Source organism: Canis lupus, chromosome 32 (assembly GCF_011100685.1).
Source record: "Canis lupus familiaris isolate Mischka breed German Shepherd chromosome 32, alternate assembly UU_Cfam_GSD_1.0, whole genome shotgun sequence".
In the NCBI taxonomy this organism is placed as follows: domain Eukaryota; kingdom Metazoa; phylum Chordata; class Mammalia; order Carnivora; family Canidae; genus Canis; species Canis lupus.
The window spans coordinates 7,848,702-7,866,467 of record NC_049253.1 but is presented as its reverse complement, the minus strand read 5'-3'; the positions used below and the strand labels follow the sequence as shown (position 1 = coordinate 7,866,467).

At 34.7% G+C, this 17,766-nt stretch overlaps 1 protein-coding gene and 1 long non-coding RNA gene across 3 annotated transcripts in view; one reads left to right on the top strand and one right to left on the bottom strand.

Moving 5' to 3' along the window:
* Nucleotides 1-5,592, top strand: part of FAM241A (family with sequence similarity 241 member A) — a 44,192-nt gene extending 38,600 nt beyond the window's left edge. The window contains exon 2 of the mRNA XM_038581895.1: nt 356-5,592. Within this exon, the coding sequence (XP_038437823.1) occupies nt 356-601 (246 nt within the window). The 3' untranslated portion in view covers nt 602-5,592. The remainder of the gene's footprint in view (nt 1-355) is intronic.
* Nucleotides 5,593-6,166: 574 nt separating this feature from the next.
* The window catches only part of LOC119877797, a 47,344-nt gene continuing 35,744 nt past the window's right edge, over nt 6,167-17,766 (bottom strand). For both annotated transcript variants that reach the window (XR_005382636.1, XR_005382637.1), the window contains 2 exons: nt 14,469-14,670; nt 6,167-6,728 (listed from right to left, as the gene is read on the bottom strand). This is a non-coding gene — a long non-coding RNA (uncharacterized LOC119877797). The remainder of the gene's footprint in view (nt 6,729-14,468; nt 14,671-17,766) is intronic.

Sequence of the window (17,766 nt, the reverse complement as noted above, 5' to 3'; positions counted from 1 at the left end):
TGGTAAAGGATAAGGGCAGTATGAACACAATTCCTCTTTTGTAATCTCAGGAAACTAGAAAATGAATGGAAATAAATCAGCTCCTTTCCAAATCTCCAAATCAGTGTTCTGGTAGTTGAGGGTCCAGTGTTGATTCTACAGAAATCAATAAATCAGTGCTTTCCATATTCCTGAAAGGTGGGCACAGACATGGTTGTTCTATAGGTCAATCAAAAGGAACATTCCCAAATATTTACTGAATGATTATCAGCCCAGAGAACTATGAGATAGTCATTATTCTTACAGACCTTCACCTATTTCTCATTTTATGTTTATGTTTGTTTTGTGGTTTTTTGTTTTTGTTTTTGTTTTAAAGGATATTGAAGAATCACAAAACCACACTGGCGAGCCTGTTGGAGATGACTACAAAAAGATGGGAACACTTTTTGGTGAATTGAACAAAAGCCTCATCGACATGGGCTTCACAAGGATGTATTTTGGAGAAAGAATTGTGGAACCAGTAATAGTCATTTTCTTTTGGATTATGCTGTGGTTCCTTGGCCTACAAGCTCTTGGATTAGTTGCTGTTCTTTGCCTTGTCATTATTTATGTGCAACAGTAAAATATGGCCGAATAAGCTGTTGTTTGACATCTGGTAGCCATATATGTGATTAGTGAAGTTATATATTTCACTACATGGAAGCCGAGAAGTTTGCCTTGTTTCAAATTGTGTGCTGTTTTGTAATTTGTAAGTGGATGTTGTTTAAAGTTAAACTCAACTCTTGATTATAACAGGGTTGAAAATATATTTTGTAGCTTATTCAAGTCTTTACTACTGTGATCTGTGCCCACTTTTAAACACCCTTCCCTTATTCCCATGCCAAATCTTAACACCACCAAAAAGTGAGCAGGAAAATAGCGGGATATGGAATTCAAACTGGGCAATATAGGTCTTGAAAGAATTCCAAAAAACATTTTAGAAGAAAAAGGATGAAACAAGGAACTAAAAAATAAGTTTTAATGGGAGAATTGCCCCCAACCACACCCACCAAATAACCCCTTATTATTTGAGAAATAATTTGGATGTCTATTGTTCCTGCTCAGCCAAACCAATATAAATGGTAATTATGATACACTACCTTAATATTGTGATGAAAATCAGTAAACCTAGCACATTTTCTGAAGATTGAAAAGGATATATTTATTATCACGGATGAAAAGTATATGTAACTTTTTTATGATGCAATATTTGGGCCTCAAATCACTTCAGTACATCATTTGAAGTTTTAGACAATTTTGGTGCTAATTACCTTTTGTGAATTTTTTAAGTCTCATAAGCCATGTCTATTGCTGGCTGCACCCCATGGTAATGCTATATTTTCTTGTATCTAACAAGTTATGTATTTTTTTTCTAGAGAAACATTTTCCATGTATTTTTTTCCAGAAATTTACATTTTATAGTTCTTTTATAACAATTATCTTAAGATTTAAAAAAAAAATCTCTTTCCTATCTTGGCATGGATATTTCCCCCCAAAAAATTGATTTGTATTATGGCTGAAATATTTTACTATGCCTTTAAGGAAAAAAAATCAGCTCATTTTCTTTCGTATCTGTGTTGGAAAATACAGTACTACGGTATAAAACCAAATGCTTAATGAAATTTAACAGCCAATGTAATAGTATTCCTTTAAGGCTAAAGCCAAATCATTAATTTACCAGTCATGTTATTAATTTGTCTTAATTCAGCACTTTGGGGTTTTATATTTCTTTGAATACACTTTAAAAATAGAAAATGGCTTAGTGATATTTTGGATTTTGTTAAAGAGCCTAAAATCTGTACACTTGTGTCTCAGAGTCCTTCTATATAGACAAAGGAGGAGTATTAAAGATAATTATCTAGAAATTCAAGTTATAAGAGGGAAATGGGACAATTCAGTATTTTTATCTTTGGTAGCGCAGTTACTAAAGTATATGAAGTGTTTAATATTCTGCTTTGAAAAGTTTTTACCCAATCCTGTTTTAAAAATTTATAAGTTCTCAGTGTCTTCCATGCTGAAGCAGAAAACTGATGAAAAATGTTCAACTTAAATTTCTAAAATCAGATAACCCCTGAACAAAAATACCAATTGAAGGGCACTAAAAAGTATTGTGGATTTGTATAAATACAGACCTTTTAAAGTTTGACAAAAGAGAAAGACTTTGTACTATATCATTGTGTTTTTATTGGGTTTGAAATATTTTTATAGAAACCTTTATGAATTTGGCATAAAGGCAAGCTATTTGAAAAGGTGTCTTCATTCGTGCACAGTAGAATTGAGAGGTTTTTAATAGAAGTAATGAAATTTTATATATCTGCATTAAATATTAAAAAGTGCACTCTTTTCTAATGCTACCAAGAATTTTAATTTTTCCTTTGGAATATAAAAAAGATACAGTATGCATAATAATAGCTCTAATTCCACCAGTGCTAATATTGAAAAAAAATGTTTAAGTTTGAATAGTAATGATTTAAAGTATACTGTCAATACTATGTATCTGCACACTGCTGTTAATAGGGTATATATTAAATCACATAAAGAAATGAGATATTTTGCTGCTATTCTTTCTAAAATTTTTATTAGAGCAGTATACCATCAAATTGTTTGCTTTGGTAGGGAAAAAAACAAACTTTGCTTGTTTTATAGAAATAATATATTTTCTTTTATGAAATATATTAGAATGTAGATTATACTTGTGCCCTGAAATGAAAAGAAACTGGTTATTTCTTTGGTTCATGGTATAAGAAATTAGATGGAAAATGGTTCTCAGTCATTTCAATCTCAGATCCAAGCCAGTTTTAGAAACTGTTATTCCTTATGAATAAGGACATAGAAGTTACAATGCTAAGATTATTAGATTATTAATGTATGCATCATTCATATCACAGTTCTCAATTAAAATGGAAAAGGTTAAAATCTACAAATAAACTGGCTAGAGATGAATAAGTCAATTTTCCTTAAAGTAGAAACTCAGTGTTTTATAGAATTCAGTCCTCTCATATCTTAAGCTGTGATATGCAAGGTATTTTCCCATTCCTGGCCACCAGTCAAATCATACTTGGTCCAGTAGTGTACTGGAGCCAGCTTGCACTTACTTGCAAATAACAATTACACATACTTTCCCCCTAGTCCTCCTTCAGTGGCATCAGTTGGTAGCTTGAAATGGTCTATGAGGGGAGAATTTATGCTACCAAAATTGGCAAACACAATAAATCAGGGCCCATTTTCTCCTAGCAAGCCAGTTGTTAAACATATGTCTGCATGCCACCTATTAGCCACTCTAGAGGTCACATCCCTATTTTGACTTCTACAGATATAAAAGGAAGCATATTGAGGCAAATTCCCATCAATCCATCCAAAACTGTATTTGGATCTTTTCCATGTGGTAATTATGAATTATGGTTGTCTTCTGACCAACACAAACACATCTCTATAATCACATGTTTTGATCAGAGAAAATCTCTCTGGGCTGTCACTGAGCTGCACATCCATTAAAGGCTATCCAGATGATCAGGAAATAAACAGTTACAGAACTGATGGAAGGCAAATTACAGCATAAAGGTTTGTTGTAAAGTAGAAAGCTCAAATTAGTCAAAGCTAGGTATTGAGCAATCAAGGGCTGTTTATATGGTTTGTAGAGTATATTAACAGTTATTTTATAAATGTTTACTGATTTCAGGTTATTTTAAATGTTTTTATTGGCAATTCATGGCTTCAGAAGGTCAGAAAAGAGAAAACAATAAGACTTTCATACCTGTTAATATTTCCAGTAATAGACTTGGCCAAGGAGAATATAAGGAAAACATAGCCTATTCTCTCATCACCCTGCACATTGCCTTGGACAGTGTCACCACCCCAATGGCTTCAGCTACCATTGCAATCTGTATCTCCAGTTGAGAATATAAAATCCACACATTCAATGCTTGCCCAATATTTGTACCTGCCTATCCCTTAGTACCTCAGATCTGGTATACATAAAATAAAAAGGAACTCAGCATCCTTCTCCCGAACCATCTTTTTCTTCCTATTTTTCCAATCTCAGCAAATAACAATTGTCTCCTACACTGCCCACTTATAACCAGTTGACAAGTCCTGTCTATTTTACTTCCTAAAAAACGTCTTTAATCTTTATGCCTCTCCCAGATTCCCAGTATCACTAACTTAGTTCATATCACCATCATCTCCCTAGATTGCTATCACAGGATCTTAATTGGTCTCCCCTGCCTTCATTTTTCACTCTATAATCAGAATACTCTTTCTAAATCATGATTCTGATTTCCTTGGCCTAAATCTTGCCAATGGCTTCCTGTTTCCATTATGATAAAGACCCTACTCCTTAATATATTTTACAAGGCCCCTCTGGTTCTTGCATGCTTCATCTCTCTGTACTACTACTGTCCCTTTCCAACACAGCTTTACTGAAATTTTTTTTTCAGTTCCTTGTGAGAGATGTGCTTACTCACTTCCAGAACTCTGTACCTGCTTTAGCTTCTCTCTTTAACCCCACCCCCAAACTGACTAACATATCCACAACTTTAAGACCTTTAGACATAATGTCCCCCAGGAAAATTTCTCTGATTGTTAACTCCAGTTTGATATTTCGTGTGTTTTCAGAGAACCCAGCACTTCCCCTATCAGCACTTATCATGCTATATTGTAATAGCTTGTCAGTTTCTTCCTTTTTTAAAAAAGATTTATTCATTTATTTGAGAGAGAGGGCACCTGCACACACATGCACAGGAGTGAGGAGGGGCAAAGGGAGAGGGAGAAAAGAATCCCAAGCAGGCTTAGCACTGAGCATGAGCCCAAGGCAGGGCTCTATCCTTCCAACCCAAGATCACTACCCTAGCGGAAACCAAGGGTCCACCACCCAACCTACCAAAGCCAACCAGGCACCCCTGGCAGCTTCTTCCTTTAGACAATAGGCTCCACAAGGGCAGGGAACATTTCTATCTGGTTCATAAATTGCATTGTCTAACACAATGCCTGGCACATAATACATGCTCAAAATATTTGGCAAATTAATAAATCAACTTCATTTATTCACGTACTTCCTGTGGTGCATTAACAAAAATTTAGCATTGGTTGTATTTTAGAATTCTTTCACTCCAAAAGTATGCTTATAGTGCATAAAGAAAGTGAATTGATGTATATATTATCATTTATAAGGTTTATTCACTTTTGATGGAAGAATATTGCTATTATTTGCATATGCAGTATTACTACTATACACTTGCATATTTTTAGGAGACTATGTATTTTCAGTGTTGTACTTAGTGGAATCACTATTTCTTCAAAAGGAATATTTTAGAATGCATATGGTCACTGATGCTACCTAAATTTCATATTTTTCCAGTATTTTTCAATATGGACTTTTATCTACTAAATTTTAATTTTTTAAAAAAAACTCAGAAGTTGTGATCAGGAACTCTCAAGTATCTAAGCTTGGGTATTTCAGGCTGCAGAATAAATCCGCTCTAAAATGTTTTAGTCGCCCAGATCATATATGTTAAATAACATGTATATAAAGTACTTTGTTACTTTTCCAATAAATAATACTCTTTCACAACCCTGCATCCTGAGTCTCTCTTCTGACTCCCGATATCATGTTCTGTGTATCAGCTAATTACAGCCACATCCAGTTCGGAAATTGCTAAAGCAACAACGTACCTGAGCGTGAATCATCCCTAATGCTGCAGCAGAAAGCTAAGGCCTGATGTGTGTATGGCTTCCCAGGTGGTAGGAAAACCTAGCTCGAGATCAACCTCTGCATTCAAACTGTATTTCTCCTTTGTTGCCTTGACTCTTGTGTAAGTTAGAATTAGTGAATGAGCTCTGCAGGGACCTGCTAAGATCCAGAACTTAGTCATACACATGCTTATTAAACTTGAGTTATCTTTTCAGCAGCTTAAGTTTGATCATTTAGCCTTCTGCAACTTAATTAGTTGGAAATTTCCTTGATAGCTTTCCAATGTATCACAGAATACAATGAACTTTATCATAAGACCATGGTCCTTTTTTGTTATTGATTTACTCCTTTACTGCTTTATTACAAGAAACTACTTGATGGTAGGTTTTTTAATGTGAATTGTTTTTTACAGAAGAATGAAAATTCTATTTACAATATCCTTATTTATACCCTGTTTTAAGACAAACTCTTAGTTATTTTTTGAGAGTAGGGGATGGGATATGTAAAAACTTCTATCAATATTTGAGTATATATGCCATCTACTGAATGCCCTTCTCTGGTCTGCTACAATTGCTTCTGTTGTATAGTTTCTTGGTTTTACATATGTAATACCAAAAATACCTACGATTTCATTATTTAGTGTATTTTCAGCTTTATCAGGCACATAAGTATATATGTAAATGCAATATACAAATAAAGGCTAAGAAGAAACAGTTACAAAAGGAAAATACAGGGCTTAGCTGTTGGTTTGGAAGGATTAACTTACATTGATCTTGCATAAAACTATAATAATGATTTTTCATATAAGGTGGAGCATTTACTTAAACATTAGATCAGTGGCTTTCAAAGATTTTTATTTTGGTTTGCCCTAAGTGAAATCTTACATGAATAGCCAATATTTATAAATGATAAAAGCAGAGCTGCTATAATTGATTTTGCTGTAGGTCCAGTTCCCTGGGAAACAGACTCAGAAGAAATTAACATGCAGGAAGTTTATTAGGGAGTGCTCTGGGATCAGCAACTGTGAAGGAAATAAAAGAAACAGGGTTAAACAAAGGGAGGTATGCAATACAGTCACAGCAAGGCCTCAGTGACGCTATGGGGTGCCCTCAAACAGAGACAGCCCTTAATCACTGACCTATGTTGGGACAGGAGAGCTCTTCAGCCAAAAGCAGTTCCCAAAGAGAGCTGACAGCTGGGGCTTGTCATCTGGCAGCCCTCCTAGCAGTTAACAGAGTAAATCCTTTGGCTCTAAAGAGAGGATCTGAGCTGCCCAATACAGCATCCACTATCCATTCTTGTTCTCACCTTGCCCTCCATGATACCTGAGTCACTTTCAAAAAACCCCACTCTTCAGAGTACAATATGAAGATGACTAATTTAAATCATAAACACATCAATCAAGATGGATTTTTTAAAAAAATACGGGTTGAGGCTTTAGTCTGTTGTGTTGCCTGCTTCTACTGTAAGATTCAGGTCTTCAATTACAATGAAGTTTTAGTTGACTAAGCATTATGCCCAGGATTCAGCAAAGGCTTGAAGCTACTAGGAACAGGTGAACAAATAATTGACAGAAAAGCCCATTACTTAAAATTAGGAGTAGGAAATCCATTAGATATTGTATATATAAACTGTTAAGATGATCTATAAGCTAATAAGTCCCTCAGATAGGGCCTCACAAGACAACAGGACAAATCCTAATTAGGGTGTGTCTTGGAAGCTGGGTATGTTCAAGCCTAGATATAGGTAAGTTGACTTTGTGCTTTCTGGCCTCTTTACCAAGTTCCAAAGCAATTTTAATTCTCAAATTTTTGGAGCATGTTTAAAATAAGATTTTCAACAGCAGAGCAGAACTCACTTGTAAAGAAGCTGTATCTTCCCCAACCCCCAACACACTATTGTGACTGATTTATGACTTGGAGATTTGGCCCTAATCATGACTTTCCTATTTAATTTTAGCACAAAAGTTCTCAGCAACCGGAATTGGTAATTGAGTCGGCACTTAAAAAGAGCTTTCTCCAGTCTTGGCACAGAATATTTGGGGGGCCCCTAAGTATAATTTTAGCTGCTATTTTTATTCCTGGAATCTTAGGTGGTGGCAAGATCAAGCAAGACAGTGGCTGCAAGCCAGTTACATACTGAAACTATAGCAGTGTTTAGGCATGATTTACCCCTTTGGTTATATGAAAATATTCAAACAATATGCAAACCAACTTCCAGATAAAACGATCTGAATTTAAGACTTGGTTCTGCTATTGACGAATGGTATGGTTTGTATAAGTCATACCTTCATTTCTTTAAAATCCAAGATCCTCATCATAAAATGGGGTAACATAATTAAAAAAATAATTGCCTATCTTTCTGTTGTGCTTTACACATAGCAAGCTTTCAATAAATACTGGTTGTTATTATTAAGTATAAAGTCATATTTAAGAGAGGACATTCTTCACTATCCATGGAAGAAAGCTCATACATTGAGAGCCATAAAAGTCCTGATCTATTTTATTGTTGACAAAATATTGATAAATGCAAGGAAATTCTATCCTGTAATCCCAAATCCTCATGATTGAAATCTTTCTGAATTCTCTTATTAGTGTCAACTATTAGTGATTCATGAATCAAAATGATCATAAAAAGCAGGAATGAAGAACCTAAAGAGTTGATGAACAAATGAAATAAATGTGCTCTGTGCAACCACACCTTCTTTAATGAGATACTATGTTTTCTTTAAACATCTACGTACTACCATCCCATGCATTTTCTGTTGCTCCTTTGCCTTAGTAAAAACTTATGTGCAGAATTACACTCACCAGTGCATGGGTAATTCTGCTGTGGGCTTGAAAAATTCACAAAATAAAATCAATTCCAAGAATATTTTTCTGTCTTACTCCAATTGCATTAGGCCAAGAGTATTATGCTATGTTTATAGAATCACAAACATTAGCTTGCTTTGATTTCAAACTGAAATTTCAGACTAATCTGTTGATCTGTTATGTCATGTTTTCAATACAAACTAGATATGTGTTACCAAGATAATTATAATTGTATGTTACTCTCACTTAAAAAAATCCTGTACCTGGGATCCCTGGGTGGCGCAGCGGTTTAGCGCCTGCCTTTGGCCCAGGGCGTGATCCTGGAGACCCGGGATCGAATCCCACGTCGGGCTCCCAGTGCATAGAGCCTGCTTCTCCCTCTGCCTGTGTCTCTGCCTCTCTCTCTCTCTCTCTCTCTGTGACTATCATAAATAAATAAAAATTAAAAAAAAATCCTGTACCTACCTATACACATGGATACATTTTGTGTATAGCTACATAGTATAAGCCAGTAAACACTATTAATATGAAGTGTTTACAAGAATATTAATAGTTCATAGTCTTGTCTTTTTAGTCTGTGAAAACATGTTAAAGGCTTAGCATGATCTTAGCTAATCTTTGTTTTAGCAAATCTTCAATTACTGGGTTCCTCTTTCTTATTTCCTTTTCTTTCAAACAATTCTCCCTACCTGGAAAGTGGCAGTTTCTCAAATCAGATGTTTACAGACATGAATGTTTTATAAAAAGCTATGGCATATCTTTAGTGCCATCTCCTAATGCATTTCAAAACAGGTTCTCCCACATTTTCCTTAACTGTCAATTTATGCTTTCAGATATTTTTATAAGATGCTCAGATAGAGCTGATGTTGGCCAAATACAGTTCTCCTCAGGCGTTTCTCCCTTTTTCAACTTGTAAGAAACATTTCATAAGAGCTCCATGCCTGGCTACCTGCTCATCAAAATCACTTCCCTCTGTAATGGAAATCTACTGTGCTTTTCCTTCTCTCACCATATCATTGACACCAAGTTAATGGCATGGGCTTTTTTCCCACTAACATGGTTTGGAGAGGCCCTAAACTAACAAAGAAGACATTATTTTTGCAATGCAGAAAGATTCAGACACAAAAAGACGTGAACTTTAATACTGGTCTTAAATTACAAGCACCTTACTGATACCATTTACTAGTGCTAGGTGCTCCTGCTTCATCTCTGCCAAGTCAAGTATAATAAACTGCTATTAAAACTACCTTTACCAGGTGAGTCACTTCTCTTCATCAGTTACTGTCAGAAATGTTCATACCAGGAAAAATAATAATGCTGTATCCTCAAAGTATATCTATATTTGATATTTCATATCTCCATTGGCACCTACTCAAAGAACAAGATTGTTGCACCACCTGCCTGGCTCTTCTATACCCCTAATGTCTACTGCACTTCTAGTTCAATGCAGCACTTTCTTCCCAGCAGAACTATGCTTTTCAAAGCAATCTAATCTTCAGAGGAGGTCCAGAGGATGAACAATGATTTTTTGAGTCGATTTGGCACATACAATCAGAACAAGACTGAAATAAAACTTGCTGTGAGACACCATCTGTTGCCAACTTTTTCTTTTAAATACAGAACAAGGGACATCAGTATGAACTCTCATGTTCAGTTTAATATAGATACAGATTTAAAAATATGGAAATAAGTATAGATATGTGTGCATATTATACATTATATTATAGATAGATAGATAGATATAGATAGATAGATAGATAGATAGATAGATAGATAGATAGATAGATAGAGCATTTGTACTGAAGGAGTTCACGACATGCCACCCCAAAATATGCCACTTTGGTACCTTGATTATTTTGAGCTAAAGGCACTTGAAAGACAGCAAATGCAGGGAAAGGCATTTTCTGAACTCCCTTTTTTCTACCTAAAGACAGATTCTCCAAAGGGAACTCAATTGTCATAACCTGCCTGGCTGTTTCACCAACCAAGGAACGTTAACTCTTATCATAAGAGAGGAGATTAGAATTCGACACCACACCCAGATAAACTTTGTCATAAACGACCATATCACCTATCTATTCTTCCAAGAGCCCATTATCTCCCCTAAAGATCATGTACTGTCCCCAAATCCCTACATCTCCACTCCCTTTTCTCTATTAAGATAGTGTATAAATTCTCAACTCTCACTGATTTGGGGGGTATTCACTTTTTTTTCCTGTGATACCTCTGTGCATGCAATAACAATTAATAAATGTACACCTTTTCTCCTGTCAATCTGTCTATTGTCAGTTTATTTCATAGACCCAGCTAATAAAACCTGGGGGTGGGAGGTGGGTAGATAGTCTTTCTGCCTATAATATACACTCCATGTATATCCAAGTTGAGATCACTTAAAAATAACAACGTCCCAGTAGTAACCAGCACACCAGCACCCAGATTTTCATGTCTAATACTATTGTTCCATAAAAGGAACCCAGGATCACTGGAGAAATGGCCAATTCTAGGACCGGGCAGGGAATATACAAGATGAACCTGGGATAACTTGTAGTGCCAGTTTGTAAGGAAGTGCTAAAATCACACAGACACAGAATATAAGAGGCAATTGAAAGGGTTCCCATGACCAAAGCTGGAACAATTTGAGCAAGAAAACACATAAAGTAGTTTTGGATTATAACCCAAAGTATGAAATACATATCCACAAGTTCATCCTGATTAAACAATAATTACATAAATAAATCAATGGGAAAGAATAAACAAATCTCCTGTAGAAGAATAATTCCAAATAATTTATGGAGATAATGCCCCTTCAGAAAAGTGGAGCATTACTTCCCACCCCTTAAATGTGAGCTTTTACTTTCCAAAGAGTACAGTATGGAAAGAGTAGAGGGAGCAACTTTATATTGAAGAAGCCTGGCACATACTACTTCAGCCATGTCATCAAGCTTAATGCTATCAGTGATAAGTCATGTTGACAGCATATGCCCTTGATAGGATATGATGAGAATGTCACTTTACATTTGTGGTCTTCCTCTCAAGGAACCATAACTCTAGGTTGATCATGAGAAAAACATCTGACAAACTCAAAATATCTGACTGGTACTCCTCAAAACTGTCAAGGTCATCAAAAGCAAGTCAAGTCTGAAACACTGTCCTAGACAAGTGGAGACTAATGACACATGATGATCAAATGTAATGTGGTATCCTGGAAAGGACTCTAGAACAGAAAAAAGACACTAGGGAAAACTAAGGAATTTGAATAAAATATGGACTTTAATTAATAACAGTGTATCAATATTGGTTCAATAGTTACACCAAATGTAATGTACTGTGTAAATGTGTAAATATTATGTTAACAATTGGAGAAACTGCATGCTAGATATACAAGATCCCTATGTGTAATCTTTACAACTTTTCCATAAATCTAAAACTATTCTAAAATTAAAAGTTTATTTTTTTAAAAGTAATTAAATAAATTCTACCTGATCTCTTAGTCATGTCAGTAACTACCTATTATCCCCTTTACAATAAATATAATTTATGTTATAAATCATGAGTTTCTAATGACTTCTGCTGTTTTACTTCCTTTTTATATATTATTTTATAGCAGCAATATAAAATTCACATCAACTCACTCTCCTTTGTAAAACATCGATCTGTAATTTTCCATGTGAGCATCCGATCAACATTTAATAATTTTCCCGGGGGGTGGCAAGAAATAATAGGAATCTACTTGTTGCAATACAAAAGCGATTAGTTCACACTCAAGAGGGTCTTTGTGTTCGACATAACCCCATACTTGTAGAGGTTCCTAGTAAGTATGGGGTGTGCCTCTAGAACACCCTGGAAGTGATCAGGCTGTGTCAGTAAGAGTCTATTGGCTTAGAGGACCTGAAGAGCCTCACCACTGTTGAAAATTATCTGCTTTGGTAAACACTGTACAGGAACACCCTCTCCTTCCCTCACCAACTCTCAAGGAACAGCCTTAATCTCAGAGACAGTCTACCAATAAGAGAGTTCAGAGGCCCCAAAACATTTTAAAAAGTCTTTTAGGTCAGTTTGCCAGGGTTGATATCAATGTGGCCCTGTGGCTTTAGAGGACCCTGGAGAGGAAGCATGCAGGGAGAAGTCCTGCAACCTGGCAACCCCATTTGTACTCCTGCCTAGCCATGGAACATCCTCAATATGTCTTCATATCAATGAGAGGCCCCCTCCCAGGAGGAAATAACAGGTACTGGTTACTCTCTGGAGTGTAAGGCTTTAACAAGATTTGATAGCTGCTTCTGACAGCAGCACCTGTTTTTTTCTTAGTAAGAGACCTCTGGCTTACGAGAATTTGAAAACATTTCTGCCTAAATATCTCCAGGATACTCTATATCATACTTTGAAGGTCAGTCACTCTGAATATCCAATGGTTATTATGAAGACTATTTGTACATTGAACAGATGACATAATAGAGAAAAGAATTGCACTTACTATGTATTTCTTAACTCCTGCCCTCTAGGAATCAGGTTGGGTCTTGGCTTTCCTATTTGTAAATTGTCAATTTGATCTAACTCTCAAAGAGGCAAAATATTATCAGACAAGGTTTTAAAAAAATCTTGAGTTGGGTTAAATATTAAATTTAAATTAATTTGGTTATATTTATATATTAAATATATTTTTTATTATAAATGTGTACTACATTTAATTTTCTATAAACATATTCCAGGAGTATAGTAAGGTGCTAATAGTGGTGACCTTCAAGTGGTGGACATATTTTTATTTAATATTTTTGTTTAATTTATCTTCTATATTACCTGTACACTAATAATACAAGGTTATTGTTTTTAATATATGCTATTTTGTGCGTTCAAGTGCACTAAATTTCTCTACTTTCTACCTGTTCCCTGCCTGGAGAAAAGTGGTTTTTAAAAGGATAATCTATTTAATGAAATAGAAAAGCTACAAAAATACATACTAAGAATGTTAATATACTGAGTTTCTATTAATAAATAAAATGCGTTTCAAAGTTTTCCATGAGGTGTTGGACTTCGAGATGGAAATTTCCAAACTATTTTCACTCGCTACTATAAAAATTGCATGAGTGGTCAGGCCTAAACACAGATGGGAAAACCTGGTGATGCCTGGATGACAAAAAGGATAATAAGGACCAGATGCTGAGCTGTTTTCTTTACACTGCACCTTGTCTATGAGGGCCCAAAGTGCCCCAAAGGTGATGGCATAATTGGTTGTTGAGAAAATGAACTTAATGTCATGGAAAGGTCAGTTGTAACACTGAAAACTATTTGAACCGAGAACTTATTGTCAAATTACTTTGAACCTAATTTTTATACAGTTTTTTCTTCAACTGTTTTCATGCCTGGGATCAGTTTAAATTCTGGAACCCCTGAGAACAATGTTTGATAAAGTTCTCTACCTCTGCTGCTTATTAAATCCTACCATAATAGAATGCCAGGCAGGAAAGGAATAATTCCAAACCAAGGCTGAAAGAAGTTCCTTCTGAAGCCCTCTTGGGTCATCTGCGGAAGCAGTCTGTTTTTACCCTCAAGTCGACAATAATGCCTATTTTAATCTAACTGATCAAATAAATAACAAGCCCCAAATTCTTATTTCTTAAATCTTATATCCTCTGTGATACTCAAAGCGCGTTGCATACCTGTTCGACCCGGCTTTCCCACACTCTGGATAGCCTTGGGAGTTAGGCATAGCAGCTGAAACCAAAAAATTTGGTCCAGCTCACAAGTGATTTGCTTATCTATGGACAATTAATTGTCTATCTACCAAGCCCTACCTCCGCTTTCTTTATTTCCTTTCATGTCAATTTATATAGAGCTTATTACTTAAAACACTGCAAAAGTAAAAATCAAGTTTAAATACAGATTTTTAAAAGGTTTATTACTTCTTTCAATATTCTCTCAAAACAATGGTCAAAGTAAAAAGTTCTTACCTGTATGTTATCCAGACATTTGATAGAGAAGAGAACTCTTTGGAAGCGGTTTGTGACTTTACTTGGCATATGCATTCTGCACTGAGATTTTGGTTTTGTTTTGTTTTGTTTTGTTTTGTTTTGTTTTGTTTTTCTGCTAAGATTTTGGAGGTGTGCTTTTTCTTTTGAATCACTCAATCCACAAATACTAAACACCTACAATCTGCAAAGCAACACAGACATTGCATGCTCTAAGAAATACAAGTTACAAGGCCTAGTACTTACTATTACAGTTTATAATCTAGCTGAAGAAATCAGAAATAAATGTAAAAGTTTTAATAGCAACAGCAAGAGGTAGAAATAGGTTATAAATCCGATTCTGTGGCTGAATATGATAAAGTTAGACTATACTTAGATGGAGGAGGACATCAGCAAAATGGTGGCATAGGAATTTCTAGTGCTTTTACAGAGCATATTGTAGAAGTAAACTTTCTTAGGAATACCATTTATAAAAATTCAGAACTTAAAGTGAATTTGAAACATACACAAAGTGATAATCCCACAAAATAATAGACAAAGAATAGGACCAATAGAAGTGGAATAAGTAAAAAGTAAAAGAAACTATATTGGGCCAGAAAAGAAACCATTGTCTTAAATCATCCGTGATTTATAACTTTCACCAATACCTGAAAGAGGGGGAATTTAAAACACTTGTGTGTGTATGTATTATGTATATGTGTGTAATATCTCTGGAAGATTACACCAGACATTGATAAAAGAGGTTGTTTCTGGGTAGAGAAACTGGGACACAGGGAAGAAAGAGAGACTTAACATTTCACTGTGCACCCTTTTTATTTTGTTTCATGAGTATGCATTAACTAGTTTTAAAAAACAAAGCAAACAATTTTTAAATGAATGCATGTAACATCTAAAAGGATTCATACCAATGTTAATATTGGATTTTTTCTTTTGTATTTTATACTTTTCAAATTTTCTACAGTAAATGTGTTTCTAATTTATAATCACAAAAATACGTATTTTTAAATTTCTCTGAAAACAAAAAATAATGAATAACCAATAAATCAAAATAAATAAAATTAGTAATATCAATATTCCCACTATATATTATTAGTTGTTGAATATAATTTCACCTAAGTCAACAATATAGAAAACTAAATACAGTTCTCATTAAACAGTATTCATTTTCAACTAATCTCTTTTGTTTTCTTCATTAATGCCACATCTAAAGGACCCTTATTATCAGGCATTATTACAGATTCTTGAATTAAATGGTCCCTGCCCCTGGATATTGAGGTGTCTGGGAAGTACAAAATTGGATAAGTAGCACCCCTAAGATGCTTTAACATGGTTAATTTCTATATATTATCTACTCAAGGCTGGTCCTAGAGAAGGAGATGCAGCTAACAAAGAGTAGTTTACAAATTAATATTTCATAAATAAAATGTCTTTAAAACATTTGTACCTATACCTACTGATGTCTTGGATTAGTAGGTGACATGAGAAATTTCTAAACTTTTCATTATGACATTTCTCCAAAGAAAATATACAAATGGACAGGCAATAAGTCCCTAAAATGATACTCAACGTCATTAATCATTAGGAAATAAAAATGAAAATCACAAGATACTAGTTCTTCCATGAGAATGACTATAATTAGTAACAGACACTAACACTGGTTGGCAAGGATGCAGAGAAATTGGAACCCTCATGCATTGTCGATGGGAATATAAAATCATGCAGCTGTTTTGGAAAACAGTTTAGTAGTTCCTCAAAAAGTTAAACCTAGAATTCCCATATAACCCAGTAGTTCTACTTCTACATATATACCCAAGAGAAATGAAACACATATCCACAAGAAAAACTTGTACATGTTTATAGCAGGATTATTATAAACAAAAAGCAAAAATAGCACATTTGGCCATCAGCTGATGAATGGCTAAATAAAATGTATATCCATAAAATGGAATATTATTTACCATAAGAAGGAGTGAAATACTAATAAATGCTACGACATAAGTGAACCTCGAAAACATTACATTTAAATGAAAGAAGCCGGGGTTCCTGGGTGGCTCAGTTAGTTAAGCCTCTGACTTCGATTCAGGTCATGATCTCAGGGTCCTGGGATCGAGCCCCGCATTCAGGTTCCCTGCTCAGCGGTGAGTCTGCTTCTGCCTCTTCCTCTCCCTTTGTGATCTGTCTTGTTCTCACTCTCTCTCTAATAAATAAATACAATCTTAAAAAAAAAAATGAAAGAAGCCAAACACTGAAGACCACATGTTATTGCATGATAACATTTATATGAAATGTCCAGAGATAGAAAGTGGATTAGTGTTTGCCAGGAGCTGAGGGGAGGAGGAATTGGGAGTGACCACTAATAGATACAGAGTTTCTTTTAGAGGTGATGAAAATGTTCTGGAATTATAACAACCTAGTGGTGATGGCACTAAAAACTGAATTGTATATTTTCATGCAGTGAGTTTTGTGGTATGTGAGTTATATCTCAATGAATTTTTTAATTTCATTATGAGCTTGCCTAAATTTATTGACCCAATGGCATAAGAATCATGAGGGCTGATTCTTTAGGAGACCATGATGATATTATTACTTCTTAAATAGCATGTTTAACCCAATGCAATACAGACCATATTTAAAATCTCTTCAGGGGTAAACTAATTCTTAAAGTTTACTTTGGAACTTATTACTAAAAGAAAAGTAATATGACACACAAATATCAGCAAATTTGGTTTTTTTTACAAACTTTTACTGTAACAGTATAGTGGTTCTGGCTGTTTGTAGAATTCTTATCACCAAGCTTGAACTACCACACAGAGTAAACTGGCAACAATATGGCCTCAAATATCAAATTGGACGTATTACAGCAAGTGTGTGACAGCATATAGAAATATGACCCAAGTCTTGACTTCTAATATCCATCAATATATTTCCTTCTATATTATACACAAAGATTGTGCAATCTGTGTTTTTATTAACATAAACTAAACATTATCATGACAGATTTAAAATTATAATCCTTTTTCAATATTGAAAGTACACTGTAGTTTATTCAATTTCTATGTATTTTGACTATTTCAACAAAAACATCTAAATTTTCTTGGTTTGTCTCCTGAGTTATTTGTTAATATAACATTGTAAAAGGAAAATAAAATTGCTGAATAACAGTTCTCAACCCCTCATGTCCCTCTCCTCCCCCATACACATCAAGTACTCAAATTTTACTTAGAAGTGTTAAAGTGCTAATTAAAACATTTTTATTTAGCACTTTATTAGGACTATTTTA